Source organism: Terrapene carolina, unplaced genomic scaffold (genome assembly GCF_002925995.2).
Source record: "Terrapene carolina triunguis isolate 2854851 unplaced genomic scaffold, T_m_triunguis-2.0 Scaffold838, whole genome shotgun sequence".
Taxonomy (NCBI): domain Eukaryota; kingdom Metazoa; phylum Chordata; order Testudines; family Emydidae; genus Terrapene; species Terrapene triunguis.
In genome coordinates, this window is record NW_020665189.1 from 10,301,479 (window position 1) to 10,323,945 (window position 22,467).

Genomic DNA, 22,467 nt, shown 5'->3' on the forward strand with positions numbered 1-22,467 from the left:
AGTGAACTTCTGGAGCTCGAATGTCATATTGGCACATTTCCACAAGCTTTAAATTCACTTAAAGAAAAACTTAAGTAGAAAGTTCTTCTGTTTACAGGTATCTTGATAACTCTCAAGAATGGGAAAAAAGCAAAGAAAAAGACTGCAATAGTTAATCATTGGGTAAAATATTTTCCTCACTTTAACCATTTATGACTTATTCTGGAAAAATAATAGAATGGAAAAATGCCACAAATGCTAGTCACAAAATACTCAACAATGTTACCTTTTTTTAAGGTTTGCATGTTGTATATAAATCAGTCCCAATGATGCAAATATACACAGTATTTGCAATAATTCAGTGAACAATTCACACTAGTTGTTGGTCAAGAATTGTTCACTTCAAGTATTTACAATTAATTATTTTTGGCGTGTGATTGGTCACAAAATATTGATTCTGATCCCTGATTGCAGAACAAAATTTTAAAATATGTTCAGTTCTCATGGACAAATATGTTCTAACTACCACTCCTGAAAACTCAGTCTGGGATCTGAGAGTCATGCTGGGAATTATATTTACTTCCCATGCATCATCACCAATAACATTTTCAGATTAAATTATTTCCTCACTGGAGGCCTAAGCCTGCACCATTGTAGTCAATAGGTATTTTGCTGTTGATATGAATGAGCGTAGGATCCAGTCCTTATATCTATGCAGCATCACTTCAAATTATGCCCTTAGTTACCTTTGTGTAATCGCATCTCCTTTTGAACTATGTCCCTAAGTACACATATGTGAAGTCCTCTTTTCTTTTATAGGTTTCCACAATTGCAGCTGAGTGGAATGTATTAACCAATTCCATTGACATTGCACAAGAAAAAACAGAATCCAGTCGGCTCTCTCCTACTGTGTCAGTTCAGCACAGGTAACACAAGTAAAATATAATGAACGGGTATTTAGTTACTAAACCAAACAGATGTGACAATGACTACATGCAGAAAGCACATCTATGTGCTATTTGTACATAATCACTCCTCAGAGAAAAACCACTATTTAAGGAAATCTTGCTCCACAAAAGGGTAGTTAAGTACATACCTGTACTTCAAAATCCATATTCTCCAGAAATTTTTGGTTCATGGTTTCAGCAAATTTGTTGATCGCTCTCAAAAACACTCTAAAAAGAGAAAAACAATGGAATAAGTTTATGGATGTAATCTTTGGAATGATATCCTAATCATGTCTGATAGCAATTAAAAGCTCATTTATTTAAAGAATGACAAAACTAGAAGTAGCAGAAGTCACACATCCACAAAATACCACAAACTTCATTCCTTGGAACAGCACGTCATTTAAAATACATTATACTTTGTGAAAGTGTTTCATTCATTATTTGACTGTCAGAAGGTTCCTCAATTATGTTTTCAATATAAAAAATTGGACAATGTTATTTCTTTGTTCTGCTGAACATTACAGTGAACTGTAGAAAACACACAGTATAATAAATCTTTCATACACAATTTACCTTCTATGTGACAGCTATGCTTTGTTTACAGAAATGTTATTGCTTTCCTTTCATTGATCTGTCAGCCAGAAATACTCAAACCTTTGTGATTATAAAGGTGGTTAGCTCATTAAGAATATAAGGTATATTTTCCTAATTAAAATATACAGTGTATAGCTTGTTGATTTTCCTACAGAATCTCATGCTTCCTCACAGTTTCTTCTGCAGGTAGATTGTAATACACACTCTAAATTGACTTAATACATTTTATTTTTTGCAAGAAACACAAAGGTCAGAATCTATTATTGCACACCAGGTCATAACTCGAAGAGCTAGGAATGTAGCACCTTTTCCTAGTACAATGCCAGGTTAAAAGTCATATTTGGAAAACAAACTTCCCTACCTATCTCTGTAGATTACTAATAAAACCTTCAAATTAAAAAGTCAGTCAACTGTACCTCTCATTATTTATGATGTTTGTTTATTTTATGCACTTCATTCAGCTTGGAATTTGAAAATAAAGTCATCTATTTGACTTTAGTTTACACCTACTTTTTGGTCATTTTAGTGATGTCATGCAGCAACGTTTGGGTTGCAGGTAACATTTACTACTTTAAAAGTATTATGGGAACAGTGTCTTTATTTGGTGCCTTAGTTCTGGTAGACGTGAATCCCTCCTCATCAAGGAATGAATTTAATATGCCCCTCAGTATGATGCAAGGACTGACTTAGGGGTCTCATCTTACACCTCTTTTCTTCTCACCTCACTTTGTTTCTCTATAAGGGTGCGGATACTGATCTCTTGATGACCTGACAGACCTTGCTGTTTGCCAATAGGAATCACAAAAGGGCAAGTAACAGGACCATCCAGGCAAGGACTTGCACAGTCCCCTGCAGTGGGATGGATTCCAAGGGCTCTCAGTGGGAGCAGGGGTGATTCTTACTCCCTTGCTGACAGTCTACAGGGTTCACTGCCTGACATTGGGGCTTGACGGGGGAAGAGGTACCTAGTCATTTGTGTTAAAAGCAGTATTGTTCTTCCAGTTTTATGTAGCTATTGTTTCAGGACCTCGTGATGATACAGACTGGATTTCTCTTGCACACAGAAAGGGAATTATCACCGTGTTTGCGGTCAGGAAAGATTTCCCACTCCCTAGACCACCGTCCAAGCTATTATGGATGGTTTTGCTGTGGAGCAACCTGCAGAAAGCATCTTGCAGGACCATAGGTCTGACAGGCAGGTGCCCAAGACTCGGGGTAGGCACCAGATCACTCCAAGATGGGCTGTTGGCAGCCCTAGTTAAGAATTGTAGGCAGACAATTTGCTCAGAACAACAGAAATGCATTTTCAAGGTGCATTTATTGTACAAAGACTGTGGTCTTTGTTATTAGAGTTGAACTTGACTGGCCAGAACCCCTCTCTCTAGGAATTGATGGCCATTGCATCCTTTCCCAAGGCAAAGGGCTTGAGAGTAGGAGTGCTACAGATCTCTTGGGGAGGTATATAGGGCATAGGTTGACCCTTACTATCATGCAAAAATACAGCCCTCTCACTCTCCCATCCCTAACGTTGGTGGGGTTTTGCAATTTGTAGGTGGCATTCTCGGCATCCTACTGGAGTCCAGTGCATTATGATTCTTTAGGATTTGCAGGGATGGTGCAGTCTGAATTATTACAATTCCCTTTCCCTTTCACATCAGCTAGCTAACCTAGCTGTCATAGGCATCCTGGTCAAGAACTCCCTTCGGAACACTCAACAGTGTGTGGATCTGCATGTTGGGCCCATGTGCCTTTAAGCTTCTGTTGGCAGCCTGTCTGGCACACTTCCTGGCACAGACTCTGTTTAGTACCCTTTCTGGAAGTGGGACTCTGCAGCCCAGCTGCCTTAGGACCCAAGACCAATGCTGAACCCCTTCATGCCTTCACAGAAGCTCAAGCATACCTGCCCCATACTGCCAACTTTGTGGGGCACTCTAGTTTATAGTTTACCTCAACAGGGACACATGGCATATGAAGCAATCAAACAGCCTTTGCACAAGGACTTCTGAAACACCACTGTTATTTTAAACAGAGATATACAGATCTAAGTAAAACAATGAACACCAGCTACATCATTCCCTGCCCCAGTTTCCTCACCACTGTTGAGCATTCTTTGAGATATGGATCAGTGTTATTTCAGGGTTCTGCATCCCCTCTATTCCAGCTCAGGGCTTCTCTGAATAAAGGGTGTCCCTGCAGTCAGTACCCTTCAGCTCCAGCAGTCAAAAAGGTTTCCTTCCATCAGGAAATCTGCCATTTTTAGTCCCTCTGAGTCCCTCCCTAACTTCTTAACGTTTGTGTTTTTAAACAACTGCTCTGATACCTCCAAATCTTTGTTCCCTTCGGGGTATTTTTTCACTCCTTCAAAACCTAGATCTCTGAAGCCAAATTGAAGAAATCTTGTTTCACCTAGCTATAGCCAACCCATTGTTCAGTTCAGGCAAGATCTATTCAGATGTTGATGGTCTTTAAGGACCACCCTATTCAGAGACAGTGCTCAAGAGCCTCTCCCTGTCTCCTCAGCACAAGGAGTAAGAGGCAAGAATACAGTAAGGAAAATAGGGGATGAAACATTCAGAGAGTTCATAATCTCAAAATTAATAAATTGCATATAGGCAAATTGTCATGCTGTCTAACTTAATTAACTAACCAAGATAGTCATCAAAATAATCTACTTAAAAATGCTTGACAAGACTGTTGGCTGATGCTTGTTTTCTTTTTATCAATCGTTTAACAATGCTTAAGAAGGGCTAGGGATGTAAAGGAAAACACAAGGAAAGTGTCTGAAAGATACACTAGAAATGGTTTGTGAGGTACTTATTAACCAATTAAAACTACCTGATTATAGTAACATAGTTACAAGGCCTTATACCGTATATTCTGACTATTCTTCATCAGTTTCCTTTTGTAGGGCACCCCTTTCACACTCAGGGCCATTTTCATCTGGTACATTGGAGTAACACATTTGCAGGAAATATGCAATATCTTCATGCTGTCAAGTTTGAAATACTTCTCATACATTTGTATTTTGCCTTGAGGGTATCTCTGTTATTGGCATTCAGTGAGGAGACTTGACTTCTATGTCTGGCTCTGTCACTGTGTTGCTGTGTGAACTATGGCAACTAAGAATGTCTAATGCATCAGTTTCTCCTTTTGTAGAAAAGGAGATATTACTTAACTACCCCAATGGGGTTCATTTGAAGCTAAACTTATGCTTGTAGAGTGCTTTGAGATCCTCAAATCTGATAGTAGAGGCAAGTATCGTTTTAATTATTGTTATCAGTATATTGCATTACAGTGTAGTGTGGACTAATGGACTGACCTTAAGTCTAAGTGAAGAGAAAGTCAAATTCAATCCAGACAAAAGAAAAAAATAGCTTTATTTTAACTGACAGCAGAGAGAAGATGCAGAGAATTAGAAAGTGCTTAAAATGCACTTCATACTAGCTGAATTCAGAAATAATTTCAAAAGAAAGACGTACCCTACCATAACTCATGTTACTCTGCCTCCCTGACAGCTCACTGCACCTCTTCTCTTCTCAGAACCTGGATCGGTAGTAGCCAAGTCTGCGTTCAAGATTGAGAATGCTCAAAGGGCAGCATCTCAATTTCCGAAGCAGGATTCTCATTTAATTGAAATGACTTTTCCTTATTAACTTCCCCCTCAGACTCTTAAATTCTTTGGCGATTCCACTGATTTTCATCACTCAGATCCACAAAAACTGTTCTCGGAGGTGTTTATGTACAATAACTTCTCCATAGATATCTGAGAGCTATGAAACATGCTCCTGACAGTATTCAATGGTTTTGGTGTAGGATGGCTAATTAAGACTCTACTCACTGACAATATATATTTCCAGAATTTTTCTCCCATGCCCTGAAAGGCACCGCTTTTACATTACCATTCATATCAACAACTTAGGTTTATAGGCCTGTGGGTGACCTTCATCAAGGCCCAAATTTTTCCTTTGCACCAAGCCAAATAGCTGAGCTTAACTCAGGGGATAAGAAGGGAAGAATCATGCTCTGATGTTCCTCTGTGGTGTTATCTGGACCGGTGATCTGCTAGGTCACTCCAATCCTTGACTCTGGGAGCCAGCCATACCCTGCTCTGCTGTGAGAACCCCCACTCCTGGGCTGTTCACGCACAGCCTCTGGAATGTAAGCTGCTCCTTGGATTGTGCAGCCGAATGACACTAGCCAATATCTTCTGCCCCAGACACAACCCTAGGAACCTCTGCCTTGCAGTGCCCAGTTATGCTTTCTGGATGCTGCAAGCTTATATGAGTTTGTCAATTTAACAAAAGAAATTGATATGTACCAGGCTTGTTATCCCAAGGGGAGTCTCTAGCATGCTTCAAACCAAATGCATTGCTTCCGGTAGAATAAACAAACAGATGTATTAACTACAAAGTTAAATTTTAAGAGATTATAAATCAAAGCATAACAAGTTGGATCTGGAAATGAAATAAAAGCAAAACGCATTCTAAGCTGATCTTAACACTTTCAGTGACCTTACAAACTTAGATGCTTCTCACCAAAGGCTGGCTGGTTGCCCTTCAGCCAGGCTCTCCCGTTTGATCAGCGCTTCAGTCGCTTGGTGGTGATGTCTGTAGATGGAGGTGGCAGAGAGGAAGAGCATGGCAAAGTCTCTCCCTTTTATCATGTCCTTTCTTCCCTCTTGGCTTTCCCCCCTCCTTCGGAGTCAGTCCCAAACTGATCAAAGGAAGGGGGGTGACTCACTCGAGAGTTCAACAGATCCTTTTGTTGCTGCCTAGGCCAGTGACTTATGTTCCTGTGAGGGTGGGCTGGGTTTGTCCCATAAATGCCCTGATGAGGTGTGAACTGCCTCTCTGCTCTTGGAGAGTTTTTGTCTGGGCTTGTTTCAAGCCATGAAGACACATTTTCAGCCTCATAACTATATACATGAAATTGTAACCTATAACATTACTGTAACAACAATTCTCAGTGCACCATGAGCCTTCTAAAGACACCCAGCACGACAAACTTTGCATTGGATACCACACAATCATTTTACAATGATGAACATGGGGGTACTGGGTGTTCCCCCAAGGCACAGAGTGTCATACATAACCCTCAGTTTGTAAAGTAACAATGAAGTCATTCCTCAGCTACTTCTGCTACCTTGAAGCTTCAGTAGCTCCAGCTGCTCTTGCATCCCCAATTTGCAATGGCTATGTCTGGTAGATACACACACCATTGGATCTATTGGTCTCATCTATGTTCCTCCTGAACTCTGAGTGGCAAAGTGTTGTAGATCAGGCAGGGGATTCACATCTACCACACAATGGCCCTTTTCTTCCCCACTGCTGTGTGCTCTGTCTGGGGACCTCTCCAACTGCAGGATTTAGGCCCTAAATGTTAATAGCCCTCTCTAAGCAAGACATAAATATTCTAAACACATAATCAAATGATAGTCATATGTTGAGACCTCTGTAACAATGCACCTTTTGCTCCTTCCTTCCAACATTTGACCTGTGAAGTTAACAAGTGGTTTATTTATTATAAAGAATAATGTATAGATATTTAAGCACAATTGAGTCTGCACATCAGATACTGAGATGTCTATCCTAAATGGCCTAAACTGGATCTGCGAATAACTGCATGCAACACCAGAGACTAGCCTGAAACTCTATAATTCTCCTAAAGATTGATTTCGGACTGTGTCTTTGACAGAAACTGGAACACAGGGGCTGAGAGGAACAAAGGAATATTTCCCTACTTATAGGCACCACTTTGTTTATCAACTAAATACAAAATGCAAAGTACTCTAAAGCTATTACTAGAAGCTGAAGAATCTCCATTTAATCTGAAAATCTGAACATAACCCCATCTTTAGAAGTGTAAATCATGCATATGAGAATCCAATTATTCTAATGGTTATTATCATTCATCTTTAGGCAGCTTGGCAGAGTCAGCCTCTTAACTTCCACTTCTGGAACTTGCTTCTGGGGTACAAGATCATGGCCAGAATTTTAAAAAATGAGGTCCTAAAGTTCAGCTTGAAGTCCATACATAGGCAACTAGATAAGGGGACTGGTTTTTCAAAGTGCTGAGCACCCACCAGCTCCTGTGGTTAACACTATTTAAAATCAAGCCACTTATTTAGATGGTTATATATGGATTTAAAAGCTGAAAGGGCACTTTTAAGATCTTGGCCCACATCTAAATATTTCCTTTAAGAACATCCCCAAACTTGAGACATGATTTTATACTTTTACTAAAGACTGGAAAGGGATTTCTGCCTGCCACTCATCAAGCCTTTGTAAACATACTCCATTCCTAGTGGGGTCCGCTTCCATGCTAGAGTTAATATTTCAAGTGTTTTTAAGTTAGCAGACCTATATTAGAACTGGAGAGTTCATTGTTGTATGCAGTGTTGTTGTAGCTGTATTAGTCCCGGGATACTAGAGAGACATGGTGGGTGAGGTCATATCTTTTATTGGACCAACTTCTGTTGGTGAGAGAGACAAGCTTTCGAGCTTACACAGAGCTCTTCTTCAGGCCATTGTTTGCATTCTGGCATAAGCAACCTCGATGCCCAGACACAGGCTGAATTCATTCAGTTCAGTATTTATTAGTATCAAAACTTTGCTATATCTTACCAAACTGTGTAATCAATAATGATACAAAGATCTTTGTAGATGTATTGGCAATCAGGTGCAATACGTACTGGATAATCTGAGCGAGGGGAAACAATGTTCTTTTTGTACTGTTCACTAAAAGATCATATAAAGAAGCTGGAAGACTTTTGTTATCACTGAGTTTGAAAACACTTTGAAAACACAGGGCTCATTCCTGAAGACCTTAATCACGTTTGTGGAAGAGACCCATATTAGGTCCAGGCAAGTCTGCTTAAACCAAAATCATAAAGAGCACTTGGCTTTGTGCATGGCACACACCATAATGTTTTTATCCCAATGACTCGTGTGGCCTAGGAAATCAAGATCAGTTTTGTTATGTTAAGACTGAGTATACATCAAGCTTAAAAAAAAAAAAGATTTTAAAGGAGTCTTGGTAGCTTTAATTTGGCTGACAGCAAATGCAGAAAGCTGTCCAATCAGCACTTTCATCAAACAAATCCCAGCTCTAGCAGCCAAAGTGGGTATGGAGAGAGTTGTCATGCTCATGCTCACTTGGTTCAATGAGGTTGCTATTTTGAGGATTTCTTTTGAGCTTTGGCTGATGAGGCCTTACCAATATGACTATGCATAGATCAGAAACAAGCAGGGTTCAAAAAAGTAGTCTCAGATTCAGACTTTTAGATCAAAAGGGACCATCCTGATCTAGTCTGACCTCCTGCACATTGCAGGCCACAGAACCTCACCCACCCACTCCTGTAATAGACCCCTAACCTCTGGCTGATTTACTGAAGTCCTTAAATCATGATTTAAAGACTTCAGGTTATAGAGAATCCACCATTTACACTAGTTTAAACCTACAAGTGACCCATGCTCCATGCTGCAGAGGAAGATGAAAACCCCCAGGGTCTTCGCCAGTCTGACCTGGGGGGAAAATTCCTTCCCAACGCCAAATCTGATGATCGGGTGGACCCTGAGCATGTGGGCAAGACCCACTAGCCAGACACCTGGGGAAGAATTCTCTGAGCCCTGCCTATCTCAGGTCTCATCACCAGTCATTGCGGATATTTGCTGCTAGCAGTCACAGATTGTCTACAATGGCATGTAGCCAGTCTCATCATACCATCCTCTCAAAAAAATTAATCAACCTCAGTCTTGAAGCCAGTTAGAAATTGTTGCATTGAGGCTAGCAACTCCTCTTCCTGTCACACATCACATGTGCATAAGTGGTTTATATTCTTCACCCACGGTCAGTGAAAGAGAAAAATATCTTACAAGATTAATTTATACTCTCACTTGCCTGTTTCATACCTCCACTGCCTTCTTGTGTGTCCTTTTACAAAGCCAGGGTAAAGCACATGTGGCTTTTCCAGGAGCTTAAAAAAAACCCTTGACCCAGCCCCAATCCCAGCTGCTTATCATGGTCAGTGATTGAAACAGCAATCACAAACAGCAAGCAAATTGAAACAGGAACATAGAAGGTGCACTGGATACAGAATGAATAAGCAGTCAGTGTGACAGAGGGGAGATTAAAACAGACATTTACTACTTCAGTGGACAAAATACAAAGCAGTAGGAAAGAACCTGAGAAACTCAGAGAAAAGTGAGATGAAGAAAAAAAAAAAACCTAATCAGAAATAGACATCAGTACAAGATGGGCACATAGCTACGAATGTGAAACCTACCATATAGACACAGATGACTGACTTATCAACTTTGGCAACACTTGTCATGGGAATAAAATTACTGCATTTGAATGGACTGTTTTCCTGGTGGGCTAAACCACTCCCCTGCTACCTGCTAAAGACGCATCTTTTGAGGCAAAGAAAATGTTATCACTTAATAGTATTTATCCCTTTGTCTCAATTCAGTATTTCAATAGACAGAAGTGTAGTAGTTTTCTAATACTGCAAACTGTCAGTTTCCTAAATTCACATCTGCTCTACCTGGCCTAAGAAATTCTGTCTGAATAGCTTAGTCAAAAAAGAATAGCTTCAGAATATCATCTACCCTACTTCTGTGATTTGTTTCTGCTATAAATTGCTTGTTATGTACAATTCATTCTAGATTATTAGTAGAGCACTTATTATTTGCAAATTCACTTTTGAACAACCAAACTAATATATACTCTACAATGAACCAGAGGTAATCTGACAGCAGTACAACAAAGTGTGCCTAAAGAAAGCCACGACAAGTGACTGCTTTGATGCAAAACTGCAAAAACCAAAAGGTGGAGGCTTCTATTAACAATTTCTTTGCTTTACCATCACCACCTCAGTTTGTGGACTCTCCTTTAATATTTACCCAGAGTGATATTTTCAGTACAGCTTATCTCCCTTATAGACACCAAAATAAGGTGGCAAAACTGCTCCTCACACTGGTGCTGAACTCTTTTGAAAATCTATGCATTAAGAAGCTTGATTACTTGAAAATATAAATGCCTAAGGAAGCTATCATAATAAGCCATGGAGCAACTAATGTGGTTTGATAGGCATTTTCAATTATTCACCTTTATACTGTGTCCCTTCCCACCCCACTGTGCTCCTGTCTTTTGTATGCTCCTACTAACAGTTTATGGTTTAGGGACATCTTGAGTGAATTCCTTCCTAGAAATCACACAGTGCCTTTTGCTGTTGCCAGATAAAATTAGAAAATAAGGGACATAGGGCCAGAACCTGAGATAGTATAAATGCATGTAGATTCATTGAATTCAATGGAGTTAGGCTAATATATGCCAGCCAGAGACCTGGCCCATACTTTTCAACCCTGACAAAGGCTTGGACTGCTCCTTCTGATAGAAATACCCAGAGAAAGGGAGCCAGGGGAGGGGGAGTAACCACTCTATGGGGCTCCCCTTGTGGTGTTTCCTCTGAATGCTTGCAGGGGAAGGAGCAGGGCTAGCCCTTTGGGGAAAAGCAGCATGCTATGCACCTATACCCTGTGGATCCACCCACAGCCATTCACACAGACTAGGCATCAGCCCGTGGGCCAAGAGATCTGGATTCTGATGCTAAACTGCTACATGACTGCGCTGGGTCACTCAGCATCTCTGAGTCTCAGTGTTCCCAATGTGAAGTAGAGGTATTGACTTAACGTTTGTAAACACTTTATAGATATAAGCAAAAAGCCAGTCAGTGGCTTTCCTAGAAGTCATTTTAATGTCACTTGAAATTTCACAGGCATTGAAATTTCAGGGGGACTGAAAACACGTGAAACCAGTAGGTCAGAAAAATGCACATATATCTGTGATTTTTTTTAAATCAGTTTGACTCAGTCCTGGTAATTCAATATCTCACTGCTTGAGCTTTTTGTAAATATAGATTATATACAAAAAGCATAAAGGAAATACTTTTTTATACTATTCTATTATTTTTATTTAATTTTATCCTGAAATATATCAGAGTGTCACATATTTGTTTCCCTTCAGGGAAGGCATCCTCTCTGATAAGAATATAAAGGATTACAAGTACATATGTTTCTCTCTTTTCCTCATTTGTATTTTTGTTCACCTATGGTTCATGCAAGAAGGTGCTTGATCCACTTGACTTTGCTAGTTAAAAAAAAAAAAAAAAGAGGAAGAGATAAAAAGAAAGTGTTGCGCTTGCAAATAGTTAGCTTTCATTTTTCACCTTGAGGCACAGAGAGAACTGTGCTTAGGGAAGCTAGAAGCTAACTACAGCAGATATTGTGGTAGCACAAAAGAGGTTATAGTGAATCAGCAGATTATGGCTCACTATAAAGACAAGTGTCAGATGCATAATAAGTCTAACAATTGTCCTTAGGATGCTGCTTTCTTTGTAAATGAGAATTCTATATCGAAATATGACCAGCATACTTTAGCCTCCAAAGGACTGTGAACACTAAAGAAACTATTTATAGATCACTTCATTTCTTGGAGACTAAGATATTGTGTTTGCAGCACTGATCCAAAACATTGCACCAAAACTTCAGGGAGGAATGATCCAGTTAGTAATTAATTAGTTAAAATTACATAAGACTTGTTCTACAAGATTTACCGTATATGAGAAGTTAATGATAGTGAAGTTGCTAATCACTTAGCTTTTGAGTCCTTTATTGTGGTGAGACATTTTGCAGGCATAGGTACATGTATCTATTGGTTTGAACTGTTAATTATTTATTGGTCGTGTCTGTAGATGTCTGTGTATATTTGTATATTTGTAATATATAGTTATTTTGAAGACTGGCAAATAGCAAATAAAGACCTCAGGGTGCTTTACACCAATTAAGATAGCCAATATATCAAAAATGTCATCCTTTTAAAATAAATCAACTACATTCCAAAGACTGTAGGTCTTCTGCTAGAATTATTAAACGTAAAGGCAGAGGCCTGCATGGAAAGATAATATTTTGTTTTTACAGCTTGACAAACTCAGCTGCTGATTAACCACTAGAGCAGTTGCCAGAAGTTGATCTTTCACTAAGACGTTCAACCCCAAGACCTAACAGCAAGGGCATCCCAACAAATATCATCTACAAAGACAGGATGTTTGTCAGTGAAAAGAGGTGTCTCTGGGAGATTTCTCTCAGAGCTTTACATAAAACCCAATACCTTGGATTGCAGCCAGAAGTTAATACAGCCATGTTCTGCACTGGCTATGTAATATATAACAGCTCACCCCATTCAAGAGGTGAACTGCTGCAAGGAGACGGATTTGGGTTCTTTGTAAGCAGGTGATCAGATAACATGACGGGATGAGTGGTGTATATGATAGGAAAGAAGCTGAGATAAAGAACACTGCAGTATTTGATGCTACAAATTATTGTAGCCAGGCTCATATAATGGAGAAATAATTGGAGACTTACAACACCAATAGATGAAAGAACCGTCATATGCCCCAGCTCTCACCTGTGACTCAAGAGCAGCAACGCATTAAGATGGACTTACAGACCACACTTATTCCTCTAGTTGCTATTCATCAGCATACTCTTTTCCAGGCTAAAACTTAGCCAACTTTGTCTTTTCCAAGTACCTCCTGTACTGATAATTGGAGCCTCGTAGGCCTACCCCACATGTGATCTTAACTGTGGAAAAGTAGATACAAATTTATAAAGTGTCACAACAACATATAAAAATAAATGCTGATGGGAAAAGTTGCACAAGGGAAACAGATTGAATTAGTCCAGATTAAAAGGCCTACTGATAGAACTCAAAGACGGCGTGAAGATTTTGTCTGGTAAAACAAGAAAAATGTGGGACTGGAAATAAATGAACCACAATTCATGCATCAGAAATTAGCCTGATTTGTGGATAAAATAATGAGAGGATGGGTTATTTAGAGGTCTTAAAATAAAGAAGAGACTTTGAGTGGGGCCCTCCAACTGAGGAATTCCTGGAGGAGGGGGAAGGTTTCTGCTCCAGTGTGGGGAATTCATCCTTCACTCGTGGATTTTGAAAGTCATTGTATCATCATGAAGCCCAGACCCTGCCATCGACGCTGCACCAGCAGAAACTTCAGCCAGAGACATCTGACTCTAGCTCCTCTTTCCTTGTGTGTTCCTTTCTGCCCCCACTATTGTTCCTGTCCTGTCTCTCTCTCTCGCTCTCGGCATTCCATTTGATCCTGTGGTCAATTGTGCCAGCACAATGGGACAGAGGGCCCATCCTGCTCTGCCCAGCCTGAGAGAGACCAGTGAAAAAGTCTGGCTCAGCCAACAAAGACTGTATGTTTTGCATCACTGTGTCAGCCTGTGACCAAAGAGGTAGATAAAAAGCGATGTCCCCCACAGCCCAATGTACTACACATTAGCCAGGTCTCAAAGTGGCTGACAAACCCACGTGCAGTGCTTGTGATTTCCAGCCGTGAGGTAGCAAATAAAAGTCAACGCCAAAGACAGTCTTTGCTTGTCTCTTCTTTCCCCATTTGTGTTTGTCTTGTTTTGTCTTCTAGGAAATGGAACTGGAGTTTAACAACAATCACAACAGCTCTAACTCACTCACTCACTCCTCTTTGCCCCAAAAGGACAGTTATTACCATCTTCGATGCCACCTAAGAGAATGTCTAATGGGGGGAAGGTTTCCTTTTAAAAATAATCCACAGCTAAAGGAAAGGGGAATAAGAGAATTGTTAAAATGAAAACCTTACTTTCCATTTCAAATTCTTTAGCTATTTTGCCTTCTGTTTTTGTACATTAAATAAATGGTTAAAGGGATGTTTAATAGTTTGCCATGGAACTAAGAAAAGCAAGGTCTCCGTATACCAAACCTCAAACTTGTTGAATGCTCTTTAATGTTGGACAGTGACAGGATCATGTCAACACCTTTGACCCTCTGGGGGCATTTCTTCCATCTACATTAATGCAACACTTCCCTTTAGGAAGACATAGAAATAGCAATATCCGGGTTTGATGAAAAGGGGATACAGAGCTGAGTGTTATCTACTATTGGTGACACCATGGACCAAAGTATCTCCCCAAGTGTTGTACATACACACCTTGAATAACAGTGATGAGAGGGATCTCTGAAAAGTCAATGAATGTACACTGATGTAAAAATCAAGAACAAAATCAAGCCAAACATTCTACATCCCAATCAATGACGATTTACTTCTCCTGCATTTTAACACAAGGAAAGTCCCAGTCTGATATTCAACCACATTCCCAGGTTATGAATGTCATTTGGGAAGAACCAGCATAAAGTCCATAGGCTGCCTAGAAGGCCTCCTTGGGTTATGCAGAGCAACTGTGTGTGTTTTAAACCTCGCTTAACAAGGTCACGGCAATGAAAGCATTTTTTGACATGCAACTCATCTACTTTAAAAAAAAAAAAAAAAAAGCAAAAATCTGGCAGCTAGAACCCTGTTAAATGGGGCTTCATGCAAAATTCAACAGGGATAATGAAACTGTCTTTACGCATTTTAAAATGGATATTTCAACAAGTCTATTTAACAGTTTAAAGCATATTTGCATGGAGGTGCAAACCAGAAAAGAGACTGATCTGGCTGAATGTTTAGCTTCTTTGTCCCTCTTCCAAAATGACGGGTACTGCCACCATGAATATTGTTACTTCCCAAAAGACATTACACTCAAACTTGACTGGTAGTGCATGCATGATATCATACCTAGCAGCACCATGCTTTCGGGATTGCATTTCTTGGAACATAACAGACTGGAAGACTCACTGTGTTTGTGCATAACAGTATACTCATTAATCTCAATATATCTGAGGGCATCCTGCCAGCATGAGTGTTTTCTATTAGGTCCCAGTTTATAGGCTAATTGCCTTATGTAACATGAAAGTTAAAGCATATTTTATTAATAAACTAAATCAGGATATATAAAATCTATTCATCCATAACACACTGGAAGCTTTTCCCGGTAAGAACTGAGGCTTACAGTAAGGGTGTATGGGGGGAAGAGGGCGGTAGGCTTTTCTTTTTCAGAATTTAAGCTTTCACTTACAAAGATGGTTACAAAGAAACGGCCACATATAAATTGACGGAGAGCTGTCTTCCTGAGTCTGAAAGCTGACTGCCTCTGCAGCAGAGAGACATTAAAGTTCTGTTCAGTTTCCTGGCCGTTAGTGCTTTCAGGCATACTGTCAAGCAGCATATTAGTTTCCTGATGTTCCTACCAGGGAAGGATCTGAAAAGCAGGCACTGGAGTTAATCGTGAAGGAGGAAAATGCAAATGCAAAAAAAAAAAAGGGGGGGGGGGGGAAGTAGTGGTAAGGGTATGGCTCTGTAGACCATCCCCTCCTTTTGTCAACTAGAAGGGCTTAGGAGAAGGGTCAAGTATCAGACACCACCTCTTTCCTCCCTTCCAACAACTGGAGAAGAGTTGGGGTGGACGGAGGGAGAAGAGTAACCAGTTATTTAATACATGGAGCCCTCAAGCCTGGTCCGGAGCAGCACCGTTATGGAAATCCCAGCACACTCCCACTTCCCAACTGCTGGAGACAGGGTGGGTCTGGGCTTTTCAGCAAGGTCCTACCCACTTTTGACTCCTTCTGAGCTAAGCAGTTTAGTTTTCCAGTTCTAAGGTGTCTGGTAAGGCCTGAATTAAAGCATCTCACCATTTTCATAAAGCAGGTGTTCAAGTGCAAATTCTGCCCAAGTGGAAGGTGCTTGAGAACTACAATCAAATCTTCCAACACAACCACCACCACCACTGCCAGACACACTGTTGCCTATGAGACTTTTTTCAGGAAAATGACAAGGAAAAGCCATTGTGGAATATATATTCTTTGGCATTGAAAGAGCATTTGCAATAATAGAGAAATAATGGCATTTAATCAAGAAAGTTGTTTTTGTTTTGCTGTGTTTTTTGTCACATAATAGTGACATTAGAACTACATAAACCCACATCCAAGGATGAAGGCCAGGGTTACAATTTTGCATGTGAGCAGTAGAAAGTGACTGAATTTAATAGAACAGCTCCAATTCCTTATTTCTGGAGATCTGTGTTTTTAATGATCATCTGTACCTATTTAAGAAAATTTTTATAGATTAAATTTGCAAAGTTCTGCAATATGCCATAAGCCATTATATGAAGATGACCTTTTGACCCTTTAGAAAGTTCAAGCAGTTAGAAATTCAATTGTTTTTTTTGTTTCTGTCATCTCTTTCTAGGGCAATCAAAAGCTTTTGGAGGAAAATCAGATCAATAGAATGAAAAACTATTGAACATTAGCTTGACATTATTGTATGTGAAGGGTTGGCCTTCTAAATTCTGTCCACAGCTACTGTCTTCAGTTAAGAAAACTCCTTCACCTACATCTTTATCACCAAACCATATTTCCACAATTTTCTATCAAATGAATATATCTTAACCTCTTTAACATTTCTTTTAAAAGAATAAAAAAGGAAATATTTACAACTTACAGCAACTTTTTTTTTCCATTTTAACCCACACTTTAGGATTAATAAAGTGATATATAATTTTATATACTGTAGAAAGTAATAAAATAGATTATAGTTCAGCCAAGTATTGACACACAAGCTTGTCTGAATAAACCAAAGTTACTTCCATACTTTAATACAGAAGGGAAATTGTTACATGTAATTGACCTGAATATCTTTTCTCAGGTCTTTTTATATTTTTGTAAATGAAGGGATAATGTCACTTTAAAAATCCCCCTACTGTTACAAGTGAAACCTAAGATTGCAGTACTGCTAAATTTAGAAAACAAAGTATACTCTTTCCCCATTGTGTTCTCTTTGTGCACTTTATGCAGTCAGATTCACTATTTCCTCTGTATACTCACTTTACTCTATTCCTGTGCATCTTTAACACAGAAGAGAAGAGAATATTTTTAAAAGAATAGAAAATGTAGTAAGACCACCTTAAAAAAGTCAGAGATAGACAGGAGGGCTTAGGGGAAGGTGTGGTAAATGAAACTACTCAACACTTTCTAAAAAACTTCTTAGCTTTCAAGTTGACAGTACCCTTTTAAGCAATACATCCCTTTCGTTTCACTTCTCCTACTACAATTGAAGTTTAACTTTGTGTTTGAGAGAACAATTTTTCCACTCTCCCTGGCCACTTTGTCAAATACTCCTTTCCTCAAAATATAACCCTTACTTCCCAAACTAATATTTCCCCAAGGCAGCCTGGGGCACATGCTTTAAGCATGACTTATTGGTGTCAGTGTAGAATGGGTTAGTGCTCTCACTTATTGAGCTGCGACAATACTGGAGAAGGATAAAAATAGGTCCCAGAAATAAATGGCATTGCCATGTGGAGTGTTGCTAAAGGATCCACCCATAACCGCTTAGTCCACCCTTGTTGTAGCACCTATAGCAATTACTCTTGTGATTCAAGGTGTAATAGTGGAAGAAGATAGTTACCATAGAGAGGATATATTTTCTATTCGACACTTGAGCTGGTCAAAAATATTCATCACAATTTTGACGAAAAATCTATTCGGTTTTTCAACCAGTTCTAAGTTACAACCAATTAATGGCAAGCATGGGTATTGTCTACACTACCCGCCAGATCGGCGGGCAGCAATCAATCCAGCGGTGGTCGACTTATCGCAACTAGTCTAATCAACCCCCAAGCGCTCTCCCATCGACTCCTGTACTCCACCTCCGCGAGAGGCGCAGGCGGAGTCGACGGGGGAGCAGCAGCAGTCAACTCACTGCGGTGAAGACACCACGGTAAGTCGATCTAAGTACGTCGACTTCAGCTACGTTCTTCACATAGCTGAAGTTGCGTAACTTAGATCGACCCCTCCCCCCCCCACAGTGTAGACCAGACCACATGTGTAAAGCACTCTTGCCATATTGCTTGCACCTGGGTACCCAGGCCCCATGGAGGTTCAGCCATTGACAGGAGCTAGGAGGGGTAACTCTTCCTTGGACCAAAGATGGAGGTTTTGGCTATTTTGAGTCTCAATATTTGCTTCCTTAAAATTAAAAAAGACTACTTTTATATTGTTAGCTGAGAGAAACTCCTTTACACTTGTTTAGTTGACCAACCAATGCAGTAGTGATACTGACAGAGCACACATGTCTATGACATTATTTTAGCCAGCTTGATATTGCACTCCTAGGATGGTGATGGTATTGGATTATACTAATCTGAAGTTTTATTTGCCTCAGCTTTTGTAATAAAGCTGCAATGTATGCGAGATGTGGGAGCTGGAAGTCTTCAAACTATTACAAAACAGCATCTTAGTAGAGAAGCAGCTATTTACAGCAGCTATAATGAATAAACTCAGCAACTTCCCAATCTGTTTTTTTGAAAACAACTGTAATTAGACCTGAGCCAAGCCTTCCAAGTTTTAGCTGTAAAAAGGCTGGGAAACATTTTACTCAGGACCTCTTTGCAAACCTGGAAATTGTACAAGCTATGGACAACCTGTTTTATTCAATGGCTAAATCTCACTGCAAACTGAACAAGTTTGAGCTGGATGATTCATGCATGCATGGTGTTTAATTGGAAGTAAAGATAGATAGCAAATGTGGACTCAGCTTGAAATGTAACTTGAATTTCAGCTCCCCAGTATTTTTAGATCTCTGGGTAGTGCCAAGAAAGTTCAAATAAGGTTCAATTGCTAGCTAGTTCATGAACACAAAAAACCACACTGATTAATCATGGCAAGGACTTGAACCAAGGCTGATTTCTTGTACTATTGTGGATAAAGTCAATTAAAGTCCATCTCTCTGACAGTTTCCTTTTCAAGCCCATGTGAGCAGAAAGAGGAAACACAAGCACCTCTTCTGCTGCACCCCCAGTAACAGGCTTCTCCTCTGTCCCCCACCTCCTGTTCCTCTCTACTCCATACTATCTGTATGGATTTGGGAGGCTGCCAAGAGGACATGTGTACCTTTAAAGTGGCCTTCTGAGCAGCTGAGAGGTATATGAGTGAGAGGTACAATATAAAATGATATCAGTATGAGGTGGCAGTCCATAAGCCATCTTATTTCTCTCTATACTCATACCACGTACCTAAAAATTACAGTTTCTAATAACTTATATCCTATGACTACAAATGCCATTCTCCCACCTCAACGGGTGGGGGAAATTGAAGGGGCTGGGAGTGAAAGGGGACAGCCCCAGCAGTGAGGGAGGGGGACACTCAGTGAAGAACACCAGGTAGCTCCTCCTCCACTCTCTGGCACCCATTGGCCAGTTGGGAGGGGGAGAGGGGTGCTGATTAGCCAGCATTTCCCACCTCCCAGGATTTAAGCTGGAGTGGAGGCCATGTGGAGGCTCTTTCAGCTCCATTCCAGCAGCCCCTCTGTGCTAGTAATGGGAATCCAGCCTGACAGATGCTGCATGTCTAACCGATCACCCATTTGGAGGTCAGGAGATACATTTTCTCCCATGAACCAATTGGCAGAGGACAGGAGAGATTTTTCACTTTCCTTGCAGCACCTTCAAGCCACAGTGAGCTAAGCAGGAATGTGCTTAGCACCTAACTGAGGTACTTGGGTGAATTGTTACAACTTGCTGCCAGTCCCCAGTAAGATTTAGAGCAGGAAATGAACAGACACCAGAAGTAAAAGAGCTGGGATTTTGGTGATAAGCCTTGAGATCATAGGATAGGGTGAGACACGGGGGGGCCCTCAGGGGCTGAAGTCCCCAACCTTCTGCACCCTCTGTCCCCTTCACGGGGTTGGTGGGACTCAAAGCAAACTGAGTCCTGAGGGTCAGGCTGAGAAGAGCCTACCCTGAGTTACGGGTTATAAGTAGGAGGCGTGTAACCCCAGCACTGAAACCATTTAAATGCCTGGTATTGGAGTATGGGTGATAGGTAGGTAACACCCCTCCTCTATGGTTAAGTTTAATGAAAGTTGCAGCCTGCCGCTTAAAATCCATCCACATGCCTTGTCCTCATTTCACTGCTGTGTGCCGATGAAGGGGAATAAAATGCTCATGCAAACCCTAATGACTTGTAAAAATCATGCATTAAACCAGCTTCACTATAACAAAATCTAATTAACTAATTAAATCTAGCATGGAAGGAAAACTCCCCAAAAAATCAGTTTAGATGCTTATTCAGTTCTGCTGAGAACTCCACAATCTAATTCCACAAAGTTGTCCACCACTCAGCAGGCCCTGCAGAACTGCACTCCTACGTCATCTTCTTGAGAAGAAAACCAATGGCCTGATTCTCTTCTCCGTTCTCAATGGCAGATGGAACCTTTGTCACCATGGGGTCTACACTTGCCAGACCTCCATTTTTGGACTAGAGCACCCGGTCCAGTCAGCAGTGCAGCGGGGCTAAGGCAGGCTCCCTGCCTGCCTGGCTCCACGCAGCTCCCAGAAGCAGCTGGCATGTCTGGCTCCTAGGCTCAGGAGTAGCCAGGAACCCCGGCCAATGGGAAATGCAGGGGCAGTACCTGTGGGCACAGGCAGCATGCAGAGCCCCCTGTCCCCCACCCCCAGGAGCCAGAGGTACATGCAGGCCACCTGAGGTAAGCACCACCTGGAGCCTGCACCCCCTCACACCTTCCTGCACCCCAGAGCCCCCGCCTGCACCCCAAACACCTCATCCCCAGCCCCACCCCAGAGCCAGCACCCCTAGCTGGAGCCCTTACCCTCTCCTGCATCCCAAACCCCTGCCCCAGCCCATTGAAAGTGAATGAGGGTGAGGGAGAGTGAACGATGTGGGGGAGGGGGAATGGAGAAAAGGGCAGGGCAGGGGGCAGGGCAAGGGTGTTCAGTTTTGTGAGATTAGAAAGTTGGCAACCCAACTACCAAATCCTGAGATGTCTTGGAAGTAGGAGCACACTACAGCAGTGAGCAGCACAAAAATTATAATTATTTGTATTGTACTAGTGGCTAGGAACCCTGCTCCCAGACCAGGACCCTGCTGTGCTAGGCGCTGTACAAACAGAACAAAAAGACAGTCCCTGTGGCAGAGTTACAATCGAACTAAAGATTACTGCTGACAGTTTTCTATCTTCTGAACTAGATCAGAGAGCACATAAACTGCAGCCATTCTGAGAAAATGGAGTCAGAATAGTTTCTACAAGACTGTTGACCATATCAAGTATACCTGCCATTTATGAAATGTGTACGAATACTTTGTATCTTATGTGACCTATCGCAGCCAATCAACTTACCTCAAAGTTCTAAGAGTAATAGAAGAGTTGGCTACAAAAATCTTCTGTCAGCCTAATAGCAAAAGCATGTGTGAAACATTACTACTGCAACAATTTATGAAACTGCTCTAGTTTTGAAAAGTACATGATTCATTACAAATATTTTGCCCACCTCTAATACAATGCACATGGTCAATGGCTATGTTTAAAATGTTAGAAAGGAAATGTGATTCACAGAACAAAATGTCTTACCAAAATTATAAAATATAATTTGTTGCAGAAAAATAATCTGAAGATCAAGAGCCTGTGCAACATAATAATCTAATCTCCTGTGGGCTGTAATACTTTGATCTTATTTCAGTTGTTGGGTTTAGCGTGCAAGTGCAGGTTTCTTTTGGTGGACTTTGATATACAAGAAGCCAAACTAGATTTGAACTCTATGGCCTGGTCTATACATAAAACCTAGGCTGACATAGGTATGGCTTTCAGGGGTGTGAAAAATCTATACCTCTGAGCAACATAGCTATGCTAACCTAATTCCCAGTGCAAACACAGCTAGGTCACTACCGCCACTCAGGAAGGTGGAGTTCCTACAGGAATGGTAAACCCCTTCCCCATCACACTATAGGCTGTGTCTTCACAACAGGGTTATGCTAGGGTTACCATACGTCCAGTTTTTCCCGGACACGTCCGGCTTTTTGGTAATCAAACCCCCGTCCGGGTGGAACTGCCAAAAAGCCGAACATGTCCGGGAAAATGCCGGCCGGGCACTTCCCCTCCCGCGGCTGCTCTGCTCCTCCCCTGACTCTTCGGCTCTGTTTAAGAGCCGAG

At 41.0% G+C, this 22,467-nt stretch overlaps 1 protein-coding gene across 1 annotated transcript in view; it reads right to left on the bottom strand.

Moving 5' to 3' along the window:
- DOCK2 (dedicator of cytokinesis 2) overlaps window positions 1–22,467 on the bottom strand; it is a 489,427-nt gene that overhangs the window by 104,769 nt on the left and 362,191 nt on the right. Inside the window, exon 30 of the mRNA XM_026660847.2 lies at window positions 1,076–1,154. Coding sequence (XP_026516632.1) covers window positions 1,076–1,154 — 79 coding nt within the window. The remainder of the gene's footprint in view (window positions 1–1,075; window positions 1,155–22,467) is intronic.